Here is a 15,515-nt window from a genome sequence, read left to right as displayed (position 1 = left end):
AACTGCAGTCCTTGTTGTTGAGAGACACTGCGCTAACCCCTCCGTCGCAGTGGCCGGCGTTGAAGAATTCCTTCTGCGTCTTTTTTCAAGATCTATTTCGTCAGTTCGTCGCGATTAAACTTGTCTGTAGATACCTTCCACGTATCAACATGAAAGAAAACTAGCATCTCTGGGTATGACGCCATATTGTCTATCTTACCATAGGGCTGGAACAACGGATATAGTAACAAATTCGCATATGATACAAGTCCTTTAATTCACTTGGTATTATATAATAATTAAATACGTTTGCACAATGAAGAAATACAAAAAAGGCCCATATCCGATAGGCTAGCTGAAATGTTCTCTCGCTGCCGCAAGCCGACATGCACCATTCCGCAGCGTTCGAATATCACGCTCCCAGAATTCCGAGTTCTTGCACGAAGCTCCCAGCGGGAGTAAAATAAAAACAAATGAGGAGCGGAAAGCAATACTATTTACAATCTTAAACATTCTCCCCCCCGTTGGAATGCACAGCATCCAAACTAAATCATGAAAGTTCAATTGATCTTCCCATCTGGAAGAGGTACAATCTTACTGAGAGCCCTTCGGTACACTCCATCCTTGGTGCGAACCACGGCTACACGAACTAAATTGTCTTTCCCTGGAAACACTTCTTCTATAATGCCCATTTTCCAAGATAATGGGGGTAGGTTGTCTTCTTTCAGAAGCACAAGTAGTCCTGGTTGCAGGTTGGGCTGCGTGGTTGTCCACTTCTGACGTTGTTGCATACCATGAAGATAATCTCGGGACCAGTTTCTCCAAATCCTTTGTTGAAACTGTTGAACTCGTTGCCACCTGGAAAGTCTATTTTCCTTGAGATCACTTAAGTCTGGTTAAGGAAAGGAAGTTAGTGGACCACCAATAAGAAAGTGGCCTGGAGTGAGGTAATTAAATTCTTCATGAGAGTCAGGTAAGGATGTAAGAGGCCGAGAGTTTAAGCAAGCTTCGATTTGGCACAAAAGAGTTGACAGCTCTTCGTATGTCAGTACAGCATTCTTGGCGACTCTACGAAGATGGTACTTCATGGATCTTATGGCGCTTTCCCAGACACCACCGAATGTTGGGCTACGTGGAGGTGAATTTTTCCACTGAAAGTTTTCTTGTGCTGCATACCTTTGAATGTTTTCACTGAATCCTTGCGATTGAAATAGCAATTGAAGTTTCTGAAGTTCGTTCTTCGCTCCTTGAAATGTTGTGGCATTATCGCTGATAATGGTGGAACACTTGCCTCGCCTTGCTGTAAAGCGTCGCAATGCTGCTATGAAAGCTTCAGAAGTAAGGTCTGTTACTAGCTCAAGATGTATTGCTCTCGTGGCTAGGCACGTAAAAAGAGCTATGTAGCATTTCTTTGTGATTTTACTCCTGATTGACCCTACTTTGATGACGTAAGGTCCGGCATAGTCTATGCCCACATGATTAAATGCCTTGCTAGGTGTAACTCTGATGGATGGGAGCTGTCCCATTAGCTGTTGTGCTGCAGATGCCTTCAAACGATAACAAGTTAAACACTGATGAATGATTTGCTTAATAACTTGTCGTATTCTAGGTATCCAGTACCTTTCTCGAATGGATGAGATTAACAATTGAGGTGCTGCGTGCATCAATCGTTCATGCTCTGATGCTATTAGTAGACGGGCGAAGTGACTTTTTGGATGCAAAATGATTTGATGCTTGCTGCTGAATTCCAAGTTGCTATTTTCTAGCCTACCTCCGACACGAAGAATTCCCTGATTATCCAGAAAGGGGTGGAAGTCCTTGAGGATACTTTTGTTGGATACTTGCCCTTTGGCAGTGAGATCATTTATCTCTCGATGAAAGAACGAAATTTGTGTCATAACGACGCACGTTTGAGTGGCATCTTCAATGTCAATTGAAGTAAGTGGATCGCATTGTTTGTTACTTGCATTTTTACAATTGCGAATGAATCTTTTACAGAGCGCTACAATTCTTAACAATTTGAAAAATGTAGAAAAATTGTTTATTATTGCCTCTGATTGCAGATGAGACACCAGTGTGGTTACAGGAAGCTTTCGTTGTTCAGGAACATCTTTGTTCTTAAGACTTGTGTCATATGATGATGATGGCCAGCACGTTTCATCTTCTTGCAACCAAGCTGGACCATGAAACCATACCGAATGATGTTGAAGATCTTGAGGTTTAACTCCGCGGGAGATTAAATCTGCTGGATTATCCTTGGATGAAACATGTCTCCATTGATAAGTTTGAGTAAATTCTTGAATTTGCGCTACTCTATTGGATACAAAAGGCTTCCATCTGCTTGCTGGCGATCTGAGCCATGCCAGAACTATTTGTGAATCTGTCCACAAATAAACATTGTCAATATTAAGTCTCAAAATTGGGAGAGTCTTGTTGAGTAATTTGGCCAATAAGACTGAAGCGCACAGTTCCAATCTAGGAAGAGTGGTTTTCTTGATCGGGGCGACCCGTGATTTTGAGCACAGTAAGTGAACTTCGGTGTAACCTTCTTTGTTTGCTGAACGAACATACAAGCAACTGCCATAATTTTTCTCCGATGCATCGGAAAAGCCATGGATTTGTATATTCTTGACACAACCAGGTGTTAGGATGAAACGTGGTATTTGCATTTCACTGATGACTGGTAGCTGAGAATGAAGATGAACCCATTCAACTTGCAGGCTATCTGGAAGTGGATCATCCCAGTTTATGTTGTGAAGCCACAACTGTTGTAAAAAATACTTATACATTACAGTTACTGGTGAAAGTAGTCCAATTGGATCAAAAATCTGGGCAATAACACTCGCTACTTGACGTTTGGTTGGTTTGTGTGACATCATGTTGACAGACTTGGCTCCAATGTTAATCATGAAAGTGTCTGCCGAGGGATTCCATGAAATTCCTAGAGTTTTAACACCTTCGGTATGAAAATTAATTAGATTTTGAGTCTCTCTCAGTGATTCTGGAATAGCGTTGAGTACTTCAGTGCTGTTGGAGCACCACTTTCGTAAGATGAATCCTCCTCTTTTCAGAAGTTCTGAAAGATCTTGATAAAGTTGTAACGCACCTTGCACGCTACTGCTTCCTCCAACGTAATCATCAACATAGAAATCACGCTGCAACACTTGACATGCGTGTGGGAAGTTAACTGCTTCATCTTCGGCTAACTGCTTCAGGCATCTGGTTGCTAAAAAGGCACTTGATGTAAGCCCATACGAGACCGTATTCAATTGAAATACTGTTATGAGTTCCTGAGGAGAGTTTCTCCACAGAATGCATTGCAGTGGCCTGTCATCTGGATGTATGTGTATCATTCTATACATCTTTGTTACATCAGAAACCAATGCCACCTTGTGAGTTCGAAATCTTAGAACAATTGAAAATAAATCTTCCTGTATGGTAGGTCCAACCATTTGTATGCTATTTATTGATTCACCGCTTGTTGATGGCGAACTCCCATCAAAAACAACACGTATTTTCGTTGTACTGGAATCCTTGAAAACACAATGATGCGGAATGAAAAATTTTGTGCAGTCATTTGTTTGTACATCATTTAAATTCCCTATGGGTTCCATGTGTCCCAACTGGTAATATTCTTGCATAAATTCTGTATAATCAGCCTTTAATTGTGGTTGACGTTGAAGCCTCGTTTCTAATTGGTGAAATCGAGTTAATGCAGAGTGCGAGGAGTCACCTAACACTGAACGATCCTTACGTAATGGCAGCCTGACCGTATAACGGCCACTTTCATCTCGTGTCACATTTCGCTGAAAATGTTGCTCACAAGCAATTTCTTCTGGTGATTGCAGTTTCGTATGGATCTCCTCTATGATCCAGAACTGTTGGAGTTGCGAGCTGAGAGAATCTTCCTTTCTCGTGAAAAATGACCTAGTAATACTGTTGCTAGAAGATGTTGCTGGAATCTTCCCTGCAATAATCCATCCAAACTCTGTGTCTTGAAGAATGGGGAAATTTCCTGGTTTTGTTCTCTTTTCAGGCTTCATAACGGTAAAGAAAACCTCTGCACCAAGCAGAATCTGTATTTTGCCAGGCGAACAAAAGCTTGGGTCTGCTAAACGAATATCTGTTGGAATGTTCCATTCAGATGCATCAACCTTTTCTGAAGGCATTAGTCCTGTAATGGTTGGCAACACTGAGCACGAAATACTTGTCGTAAAATTGCTATTATTAGATCTCAGACGGATCTCTACTGAATGACTCGATTCAGCTGACGAATTGTTGATTCCCTGAATGGGAACTCGATGCTTTACCTTTCGAAGACGATTACTTTGAACAACGTCTTCAACAATGAAATTATTCTGACTCGCCGCGTCCAAGAGAGCACGACAATTGACCCAATGGCCCGCTATATCTTGTACTTGAACAATCGCCGTAGCAAGTAACACCTGTGACGCGCTTTTCTGCTTAATTGAACAATAAGAAACCTGAGGTGCTTGATCTGAATGCTGTGAAGAATCGCTTGTATTGTTTACCATCGATGTGTTCACGTGACCCCCAGATGACATTTCTCGTTGCCGGTTTACATTGGATGTACCTTGATCTACATGAAGTAAAGTACTATGCTTCTGTTTACATCGCTTGCACACTCCATATTTACACTGCGCCGAAACGTGGTTGTTGCTGCTAAGACAGTTAAAGCATACGCGATTCTCACGTAAAAATTTATACTTTTGTGAAATAGAAGCTTTCTTAAAGGCTTCACACGAAAATAAGCGATGTTTGTTTGCTTTACAAAACATGCACAATGAAGAATCTGTTGTAACATATGACTTCGAAGATTGTTGACATTTAGCACTGTACTGTTTGTGCATATTTGTAGATAATTTTGTTGCTACCTTGTTACCTTCACTCGTAACTGGATTAATCTTTTCAAGAGCCTGGCATCTGTGCTCTAGAAAACTAAAAAGCTGATCTAATGTGCTAAATTCAGTATCATTACTTTCTAGTTCAAATGCTCTTCTCGTTGCAGGGTCGAGATTTGAAACAAGATGCTGAACTAAAATTATATCAGTTAACGACGTGTCTTCAGCTATCATTTTGAGCGCTGAAATAGAGCTAACTGCAGTGTTTGTAAATGCACGAAGTTCCTGACAATTCTCCTTTACAACTGGATTGATATGTAAAATATCATTTACATGTGAGACTGCAATCAACCTTTTATTGTCGTATCGCTCATTGAGTTGCTCCCAAGCAATAGCGTAATTTGCTTCTGTCATTGGCAAATTTTGAATTAGATGTAAGGCATCGCCTTTCAATGATACGCGCAAATACTGAAACTTCTGAACATTTGAAATATCTACATTGTTGTGTATCAGCGATACGAACGTGTCCTTGAAAGACACCCACTGCGTGTAATTACCACTAAAATGTGGTAATGCAATTGCCGGAAGTTTCACCTGCGTACTTCCTCGTGATGCAGATTGTTTAGTTTCAGGGGAAACTGGCTTTGTGACATGCTTGTCAATCAAAATTTGCATTCTTGTTTTCAAATCAAAGTACATACGTTCAATTTCTTCTCTTGCCGCGTCATGTTCACCTTCGACTGATTGTAGTTCAATGCTGTCTTGAACTTCCTCTAATTTTAGCCAAACCTCGTTTAAATGCTCCAAGCGAGTCTTGATTGTTAGAATGTTGCTTGATGCTTCATCGTAAGTATCAACATACGAAGCTATACGTTTGAGTTTGCGCTTGCATGCATTTCTCTCTTTGATAAGACGCTGATTGTCGGCCATGGTTGCAAGGTAAGGAAAATACAAGGAAGGAAATGTAAAATGAACCAGACTTACTCACCGATTTGCTTCTTTGATGCTCGCGTAGAAAGTCAATCCCTCCTCCCACGACGGTGGTGAAGAAACAGAGAATCCATCATCCTACGACGAAACAAGAGTTCCTGAAACAGCTGATTTCACCGTACCGTGACGATTAATGCTACTGTAATCGCAACCGAGTTCAAGGTCACTGCAAAATTCGTTGTAACGATGTTCGTTACGAAAGCGCGGAAAACATGTATCTGTGCAAACCAAAAACACTGTTCGTTCTGTAACACTGTCACAATTAGCACTGTCACAACTGATGATCACTGAACTGCACGAAACAAACTGTCACTATATCCGGAATGCGGAGGACCATAAATGTCTGTAGATACCTTCCACGTATCAACATGAAAGAAAACTAGCATCTCTGGGTATGACGCCATATTGTCTATCTTACCATAGGGCTGGATCAACGGATATAGCAACAAATTCGCATATGATACAAGTCCTTTAATTCACTTGGTATTATATAATAATTAAATACGTTTGCACAATGAAGAAATACAAAAAAGGCCCATATCCGATAGGCTAGCTGAAATGTTCTCTCGCTGCCGCGAGCCGACATGCGCCATTCCGCAGCGTTCGAATATCACGCTCCCAGAATTCCGAGTTCTTGCACGAAGCTCCCAGCGGGAGTAAAATAAAAACAAATGAGGAGCGGAAAGCAATACTATTTACAATCTTAAACAAAACTAAACAAATAGAAACCGATATGGAAGAAAAATAAACGAGCTCCTGAATCAAAACCGCATTTGTTTTATTTGTTAGTTTGTAGTGGGTTATTAAACATGTTTCTTCCTCTTTATTTCGATCATGACGACTAGGATGAATTATTCTTAGATGAAATACTTGAAGATCAAATGAACTCTCGTGGGCTAGTTGGTATGCATCTGAATGTCTCGCCACATGCCCGTGTTCGAATCCTGGGGTGGGTAATATCAATGAGGTGGAGTTAATCTCAGACTGAAGTGACAAGCGACAAATGGCAGGCGGCGCGGAGTCTCACGCTAAAGTGACAAGCGGATCGGGCATTTGCAGTCTGCGCATGCGTGACCAAGAGACCGATGCGACACCAGTCCGAATGACATGTAAATCCCCACTATGTCGGTCGGCAAGGCATATGCTGACTGGCTGATCGGCATGCCGATTCAAAGCCGACCACTGTCAATCTATTTCAAAGGAAATCGTGCCGACGTGCGAAGTGGATGAGGTGTCAAGCATATGTTGATTGATTATTGATTAATTTAGTTTAGTTTTACTTCGCTTTTTGTTCCACTTTTGGCTAATTTGCCATTATGTGGATGAGTAATAATGTGATGAAATTGATGAATGGACGTTCACAAACACCCATGCCGGAATTCAAACCAGGGACCCCTGGCGTCGTAGCGCGATGTGCTAACCATTCCGCCACGGGGGCCGGTAGACAGATTTTGAGGAAGGATTGTTATTGTTTGTTCAACTTTTGATAATGGAGTGGACGAACCCGTAAGCACGATCAAAGGTCGGATTTTTTTTTAGGCTCTGGGGCTCACTTAGCCACAGATCAAAGGTTTTTCTTCCATTACAGAGTTTTCATTAAAATTTCGCTCGATTCATTCTATACTTTTCCGCCTAGAATTTCCAGAGCTCTTAAGTTTGCATAGTTTGCGAAGACGGCTGACGTTTGAGTGAAAACATAGGCCTAAAAGTAATACTGTAATCTTCATTGTCAGGATATTTATACTCAATATAATTGTAACCCACTAACTTCACCGTAACGTAATAGATCTCATAAAATATTAACATTCTTTGCGATATTGATTAGCGGGCGAAATGTCACGTTGTGTAAGATAGTGTTGCCAACTCCTTGAACTCTCATTCACAGTTGGTGCCTTACATTGTGCACTTCTCACGTACATAAAATAAATTACTTTAATAATAACTCACATCGTTAGCCTTGGGGAACAGACATATTAGCCTTCATTACGCGAGTCTAAAGAGAAACAAAAAACACCGGCTCGTTAAAAAAGCAACAGTATGTTGGGATTTAGCAACAGTGACGGACAAGGCATAAACTATTCGGGCCATGGTGCAATTGAAAGCACTTTGTATATATCCATGGCTTCAGCTGCCAACAAATACCTTTACGAGCAAGAATATACTCCTCTAAAAAAAAAAATCTTATCTTCGATCAAGGCGGCATGAAATTAAAAATCGTGTTTGTTTAGGGCCTGTTCCAGACGCACTCACCGGAAATTTTGTACAACGGTTGTTCATTTTCGCTTTCAATCGTTGCAGAAACAATAATTGCAAGCTTTTTTTCCGCTTCCGAACATATCCGCAGAAGCCTGGAAAACTAACGTGGTGGAGAAGTTTTTAATTGGGGGGCTCTGCTTCGCCGTGGCGAGCTCACTGTAAGATTTATCGTTGCAATTATCTTGCTAGGAAGAACATGGAAGGTATCAACTGCGTCCACGCGAACTTCAAGACTTGCTACTGTCGATCCGAGCGCACGTTCTTTATTTACACAGCGCGCATCTACAGAGAACGAAAAATGTGCAAGGGCAAGATTCTGCTTGGATTGTTCGAGATTTAAACGCACCTGAGCTCGCAGTTTTGATACTCTTCTGTGAAATTTAAGTTACAAATCCTCTCCCCGTCCCATTTTTGGACAAAAAAGCTATTTACTTTCATTTGTCTGCATGTTCCTTTACATTATGTACACTTTTTCCGGTACAGAATTTAGGAAAGCCGTCAACTACATAGCTAATTCATTGATGTCACGAACACAATGGTGCAAACCATAACACAAAAAAAGCTTGTTCGGTCACACGCGTAAGGGCGTGGCTTGAGATGATGATTAAGGGTTCAAACCGCGAATTTTCTCTCGATATAATAATCCTGTGGCACTGCGAGATAGTTTCAAACATAGAAAGCCGAGACCAGTTTGGCAGAAATAGAAATATATTCCTTAAAAACTCATAGGATGGAAGAAAAATAATGAAGGATGGTTCATGCAGGCGAGTCAATTACTTGTGTCGAACGGGCATTGGCTGTCACGGAATGGTGTCATCTTGTGGATTTTACATATAAAAATTCGTGAACAGAATGCAACCAAGCATATAGGAGCGTGTGTTCTGTGCTTGTCTTCAAAATAATAATTCGATTCTAATTCAAGCCCCGTATGTAATATCTAACAGGAATCCGAGCCTCCTCCTTTCAATGATGGTTATATGTTGCACTGTTGCCAGCGAAGCCATTCATGATCCCATTGTTTACGGCAAGACAAGATATTCTAAGCCGTTAACGTGATAAGATTTTGAAGTAGTGCACAGACTATTGAAGGCACCCTTAGACGGATGTATATTAATTACATATTTAATCGAATCTCCGGCCTTGCCGTACTAAATGGCCATTACTGTTTCACCCGACGTTCCACATACTTCTTTAAATAAATTTATGTCGTCACTGAAAAAATGGCAGAATGACCAAAACCATTCGTATTTTGCTTTCTCCGAAATGTGCCGTCCTATTGACATCAAATTACATTCGTAGTTACAAGGTCAAAAGAAAATATGGGATGGATCAAGATTTGCGAGAATTCAACTCTCACCGTGTTTAAAATTACCCAGATATATACCAAACATCAAGCAAAAATATGTTCCGAGATACATTCGTCAAAACTCAATCATCCTTTCACTTCATCAGAAAGACTTGCCTATCGATGGAAGATTGTGTGATTTAGATCCCCCCAACATTCACCTTTTTTTCAAGGCGTGGGTATGCAATCTACGAATATTGTCGATTCGATAACGATGTGGGATTCTTCCAGCTATACAGCTTCAGGATTGCATCAATTCGAAAGGCGAAGAGTTGATAGGGAGAAGTTGGGGGAGGGGGCAATAGCTTCTTCCTCCCCCAGTTCTTGTACGTTCTCCAATTCCCGTGACGATATTTCGTCTTCATAAAACATCCAATTCGTCCTCTCATAATCCAAGGGAACTTTGATTTCCAAAATAATTTTCCACATCGGCAAGAAGAAATTAGATTTTTTCCCCTCCTAACCTGTGCGTTAATCTAAAGAATATTTTAAAAAAAACAAAAAAACACCGCAATCCGTGAGCAAATGGAGACGTGTAACAGGACGAACGAAATCGGCAAATTAGAAAAGGAAAAAAGTGTTGATAGGTTCCTATTAGAATGTCAGCTTCTTTTGGCTAAACTTTTTTTTCAACTTTTAACGAGTTGCTAGCTTAGAATGGAGTTTAAAAATTGTCAATTTTAAAAAAATAAGAGGGAAGCAAAGTTTTATGGAGTTACGTCGTTATTTACCTGTGACCCTTTAAGTTTCCCTTGTTCATTGCAAATAAGTTTGGATGAAGCATTAGGCTAAGAAAGGTCAAAGGAGAGCTTAAAATGCTAATTTTATATTACAGGTTTTTTTCTCGTAATACGCTCTTGAAGAATTGTGCAACATAATTATTCCTTAAAGAGATTTGTATAAAATTGCACACAATAGTTTTAAGGGTAAGGTGTGACTAGGGTGTGTTACGCCAAAATTGTCCAGTTTTACGTCATTGCAAAGAAATACAAGAATGAAAGTCTAGCCTACGCATACGGACACACACACACAGACACATGAACTGTAGATTCATTCCCAAAAATATGCTAATTATGTACATATTTCTTTTCACCATAATATGGAGCTACATATGGACTTAAAAATTGTTAAAATTTACCTTTTTATTAATCTAAGACGTTACACGAGCTACATAAAATAGAGTACACTTACATCGAAGTTAATTGTAAAACAACACAAAATGCCATTCCATTTTCTGTTTTCAAAACAATGATAACAGTATTTTGTTGTAAGTGTTCGAAAGTGAATTTACTTCTGTTGTCTCTTAAGGTGGATTTTTATTGACTAAAACTACGTTCAATATCGCAAGAAGGGATGGGAGTATATTTCAAATGTGTGAGTTATTCGCAAGAAAGTCACTCAACTGTTTCAGTCACACGAGGACATGTAGTTATTGCGCGAATATGGAGTATATGTTAAGTAATGTTCTGAAATATATAAATATTATATTAAAATAACTAAAATATGTAAAATAAGAGGCAAGACCTAATATATGTACAAATATGGAAAATAAAAACTGAATTTTTCGAGTCTACGTGTCATGATGCGCAAAGATAATACAAAATGTATGTAACTGATTTCAGATTCATACATAAATATGTATTTACATGTAAATCTGTTCCCTGTAGTCTATATGAGACTTTCCTTTTGGACTGGGACGAGAACGAGAACGGAACAAGCATTTGTAACGAGACACAAGATCGAGAACTAGACTGCACTTTGCAACACGACACAAGAGCAACGAGAAAGTCCTCATTCACGAGACTTCGGCATAATTTTTACTCGAATTTTTGTTACAAAGGGGGAAATAAGAGGGAAGGATTGAAAAAACATGCCACAGAAGACGAAATTATCTGTGTAAAATGTACAACGGACAGAACTTGCAACCACTTTCAAAAGGCCAGGTTAAAGAACTCTCCAGTTGACGAGTTCCATGTCGACAGAAGTATTCGTGCTAAAGCACTCCTTGTTTTCGCTAATCCAATAAGCAGGAACAAACGATGTTGGTGGCCTCAAGACGCCTTGCTGATGGCACTGCCCTTCGTGTTTTCCAGCCACGTAGTGTAACAGCACGAGCGTCATAAGCGGCAAGTGACAAAGAAGAGGAAGACACTCAACATTTTCTGTTCATCTAAAACCCCAACAAAACGAAGTACAATTGGACAAGTGCATGAAGACATTTGAGTTCTAAACTATCTTCAAGTATCTTAAATAAGAGTGGCTCATAACTATAGCAAATCCAGGTACCAAATCAAAATTAACTCCATGTTTCATAGTGTGCCATGTGATCATCCATCACCTTGCCGGTACTGTTGAGGTGGAAAGCTAGAGGAAAAGATACGAACATGCATTGATCGTGGCACTGCCTACAGTGACATCTGTTAGCAAGTTCGAAATCATATTCTACATAAATATTGCCAGGCAAATCGTCCCTCATCATGTTCATTCACATATGCAATGTGTTCAAGATTTTACATGTGCGCTAACGAAGCAACTACTTATGCACCAGCATCGTACCGTACAATCCCAACTCCGTTCAAAAACACGTATCATGTAACAGAAATAGCAATGGAAAAAACCGTAATTGACAATTTGCCTGGTCATCAATGGCGTAGGGGGAGCTGGTGAGATTGCAGCTCCTCCTGAAAAATTAAAGATTTTCAAATGAAAGCCGTACGAACTCGGGGAAAAAACCGAAGTGGTAAGGCAAACTCTCCTTCATATGACCTTTGATTACTATTTCTGTCTTTGAACAACTTTTAAAACGAGCGTTAAAACTGGTAATTGCGAAATATTTTATTGTGTACCCCAAAGATCGCAGCGATGTAATTTCCACCTTTACTATTCCAGCTCTCCGAGAAAATCCTGCGTACGGTAGTGCTGGCAATACTTACGAATTCAACTGTACAGTCTTCATTAATCACTGGTAGTCGCCCGCAGACGGGGGCCAGGGCGGGCACTTGCCCCCCACCCACCACCCCAGATATCTGGAAGGACTTCATATCATTCAAATTTCTAAATTGTAGCGTGAAAACATAGACGAGGGGTGCCGTGAAAGACAGCAGATTAAGTGCCTATGCATTATCCTAGTGCTGGAGATGCTTTATAAGAATTCTCATAACTTGGGGAAAGCTTCACTCCACTTTCAGCACTGCTCCCCCCACCCCCACCAGAGAAAAATCCTGCACGCGGTCTTGAAATAATTATAAAGAGTGCTGAAAAATCAAAGCATATTTTAGCTCTCGACGAAATGAATGGATTTTTTTGACTGAATAAATATTTCACAACGACAACAGAAACCCACCAATAAATACACTTCACGATATCTTCACTATTCTGTGCCCATATAGTCGATTTAGTTCAAAGAAATACATTTATGATGCAGTATATAAATCGTATTACCAATCACATTTTGCTTTTAATATGGATATGCTTTTCATCGTTCATACTGTAATACGGATTGGTTCATTAATATGTGCTAATGAATGTACGGATCGATTCGCACGCCATCTGCTAGCAGGAGCGAAAGAAGGAATCGATGACGTAATATTGGCCCAGAGAGGATTCTACGTTGTGGTCAATGAGTGTACTACTGTAGGCAATGGTCCAAACTTTCGGAATCAAAGGAAATTGCTGACCTGGGTTCGATACCCGGTGGATGCACATAGTGGTTCGGATCCCACTTTTTTAAACTGTAGGTCCAATCCCAATTAGTCAGTCGTACTGTGCATAAAGTGGACTTAAAACACCAACCCAAACAAACAGACTCAAATGAAATCATAGTTTACCGATTTGAATTTGTTTGTTAAAAATAGGTAGAGTGGTTAGCACAACGCCCTACTACGCCAGGGGTTTAGGGTTCGAATCCCGTCCTAGCCATGGGTGTCCCTTCTGAAGTTCCCTTCATTAACTTCATCGTATTATCACTCATCCTCATCGCAGCGATTAGCAAAAAGTGTCATAAAAGCGACGTACAATAACATACGAGTAATTCAATGAGTCAGTCAACATCTAACACAAAGGAACACAAAAAACTTCGTGTAATACAAAGCATTATCAAAAACTAATGTGCATTTTCCCATAATTTTGACTTCGTTATTATACGTAACAGATATTCGGATTGGATATATTATACTTGCTTTTTTTGGTACAAGCTAATATGAAATTGTAAATGTGGTGTGTGTGTGTGTGTGTATGTATGTATATATATATATATATATATATATATATATATATATGATGAATGAGTGAGTGAAGTTATATAAAAACAAGTTTTTAAGAATGTATTTGAACTTAATATGTAGAAACTTACATCAGACGTGTTTCTTTATGCATTCAAAATGTATGCTGCAAACAGCATAAATGCAAAGCCGTAAGTCCCATAAAATTTGTTGCTGCTGATGTTTATTGAATATACATAATTAAAGGACGTATTTTATGTAAGATTTATTCGATAGATTTCTACCTTGGGCCTTTGTCTTACAGTGCTCAAAAAAAGTTTTGCATATTCAGGGTTTGTGATCATTTTATTGTATTAGATACATGGAATCATATTCAAGAGTACAGGGGAGACATACAGACAGAAAGAAAACAGTGCAGCCATGCAGAAGAAACAAAATCATACCAGAATCACACCACAAGCCTAAGATTGAAAATGTGGGATGCGAAACACAAAAGAAAGGCAGTGCAATACCGTGTACCTACGGCTCGCCCTCATGCTTGGGATCAACAGATGGGAGTTCAGTACCATGTATAGCCACCTCGAGTCCGAAGACCTGCTTGAACACGACGTGGCATGCTAAGGATAAGAGCATTCAACTTCTCCTGAGGAAGACTGTCCCACTCTTGAATGGCAGCCTCCCGCAATTGCACCTTGTTCACAGGAGGATTTTCGCGGCTGACAATTGCTCGCTTCAGATGTCCCCATGCATGTTCCACACAGTTCATGTCTGGAGAATACGCAGGCCACACCATGCGTCGAATGCCATGCACATCAAGGAACTCTTGAACCACTCTGGTTCGATGTGGTCGAGCGTTATCATCCACCAGCGTGAAGCCATCGCCCACAGTTGTAGAGAAACCTGCTACCACTGGTTCGAGAATAGCGTTTCTGTACAACAGACCAGTCACGTGACACTGGAGAGGAATTAGGGGCGTACGTCGACCAAACATGATTCCACCCCAAAACATGATCGAGCACCCCTGCTGCTGGTGACGTTCCTGGATGAAGGGTTCGTTCAATCTCTCATCTAATCGTCTCCAAACCCTTATGCTTTTGCTTAAGGGGTACAAACTGATGGTGACCTCGTCTGTAAAGAGCGTGTGCTCTCACTGTTCCTGACTCCATTCGCTGTGCATTGTTGCCCACCTTACACGGTCTCTCTTATGGTGTGGATTAAGAGGAACCTTGGGTATGAGTCTTCTTGACGTCAATCCTTCATCATGAAGTCGATTCCGCACTGTCTGATTGGAAACATTCTCTCCTGAGGCCCTCCGCAGATCTTGGCACAAACTGGTAGCAGTTGCAGTGGGTCTATGACGTGCCGAAATCACCACGTAGCGATCTTCCCTGCGTGTTGTTTTGCGTGGCCTCCATGTCCTTGGTCGATCAGCAACTGATTGTGACTCCCTGAACTTCTTCCATACTCGAGAGACATCACCTTGGCTCACTCCAACACGGGCAGCAACGTCTACTTGGCGATATCCCTCTTGCAGCAGCGTTACAATTCGAATCCGGTCCGTAGCAAAAACGGTTGCTCGAGGCATGTTGCCCTTCGTTTTCCACCCACTCTCTGTGCAGTTTCCAACTCACAAGTGCGGATAAGACACGGACAATGCCTCCCATCGGGTTGCTTTCAAATCTGCTCAGGGATCATGTGGCAAATACTGCCCTCTATCTGCTGAATATCGAACTCACTTGAGGCATTATGTCGATTTCTGTCTCGGGCATTGCTCACATAATGAACATTGTATACCTTTTGGGGATATCGCGACTCAAACCGCATGCAATCATAATATGCAAAACTTTTTTTGAACACTGTATT

General features: G+C 40.6%; 2 protein-coding genes across 2 annotated transcripts; both read right to left on the bottom strand.

Annotated features, from left to right (window-relative positions):
- Nucleotides 1-539: 539 nt before the first annotated feature.
- On the bottom strand, nt 540-14,661 carry LOC146005444 (uncharacterized). The gene is made up of 3 exons (XM_083144687.1): nt 14,344-14,661; nt 1,271-1,526; nt 540-871 (listed from the first exon to the last, which is right to left on the bottom strand). Exons 1-3 carry the CDS (start codon nt 14,659-14,661, stop codon nt 540-542), a joined length of 906 nt encoding a protein of 301 aa, XP_083000813.1.
- A 138-nt stretch (nt 14,662-14,799) lies between these two features.
- On the bottom strand, nt 14,800-15,237 carry LOC146005443 (uncharacterized). The gene has a single exon (XM_083144686.1). It carries the CDS (start codon nt 15,235-15,237, stop codon nt 14,800-14,802), a length of 438 nt encoding a protein of 145 aa, XP_083000812.1.
- Between the last annotated feature and the right edge of the window lie 278 nt (nt 15,238-15,515).

This window comes from Lepisma saccharinum, chromosome 23 (genome assembly GCF_977018435.1).
Source record: "Lepisma saccharinum chromosome 23, izLepSacc3.1, whole genome shotgun sequence".
NCBI lineage: Eukaryota > Metazoa > Arthropoda > Insecta > Zygentoma > Lepismatidae > Lepisma > Lepisma saccharinum.
This window is presented reverse-complemented; position numbering and strand designations above follow the sequence as displayed.

Excerpts from the sequence above, each read along its gene's own strand:
- LOC146005444 (XM_083144687.1), bottom strand. The coding sequence starts at position 14,661 with ATGTTTTGGGGTGGAATCATGTTTGGTCGACGTACGCCCCTAATTCCT. Across the intron at positions 1,527-14,343 it reads AAAATCCTCCTGTGAACAAG|GCATCTGCAGCACAACAGCT; the intron begins GTGCAATTGCGG and ends TATCGTTTGAAG. Across the intron at positions 872-1,270 it reads ACGCTTTACAGCAAGGCGAG|ACTTAAGTGATCTCAAGGAA; the intron begins GCAAGTGTTCCA and ends TTCCTTAACCAG.
- LOC146005443 (XM_083144686.1), bottom strand. The coding sequence starts at position 15,237 with ATGCCTCGAGCAACCGTTTTTGCTACGGACCGGATTCGAATTGTAACG.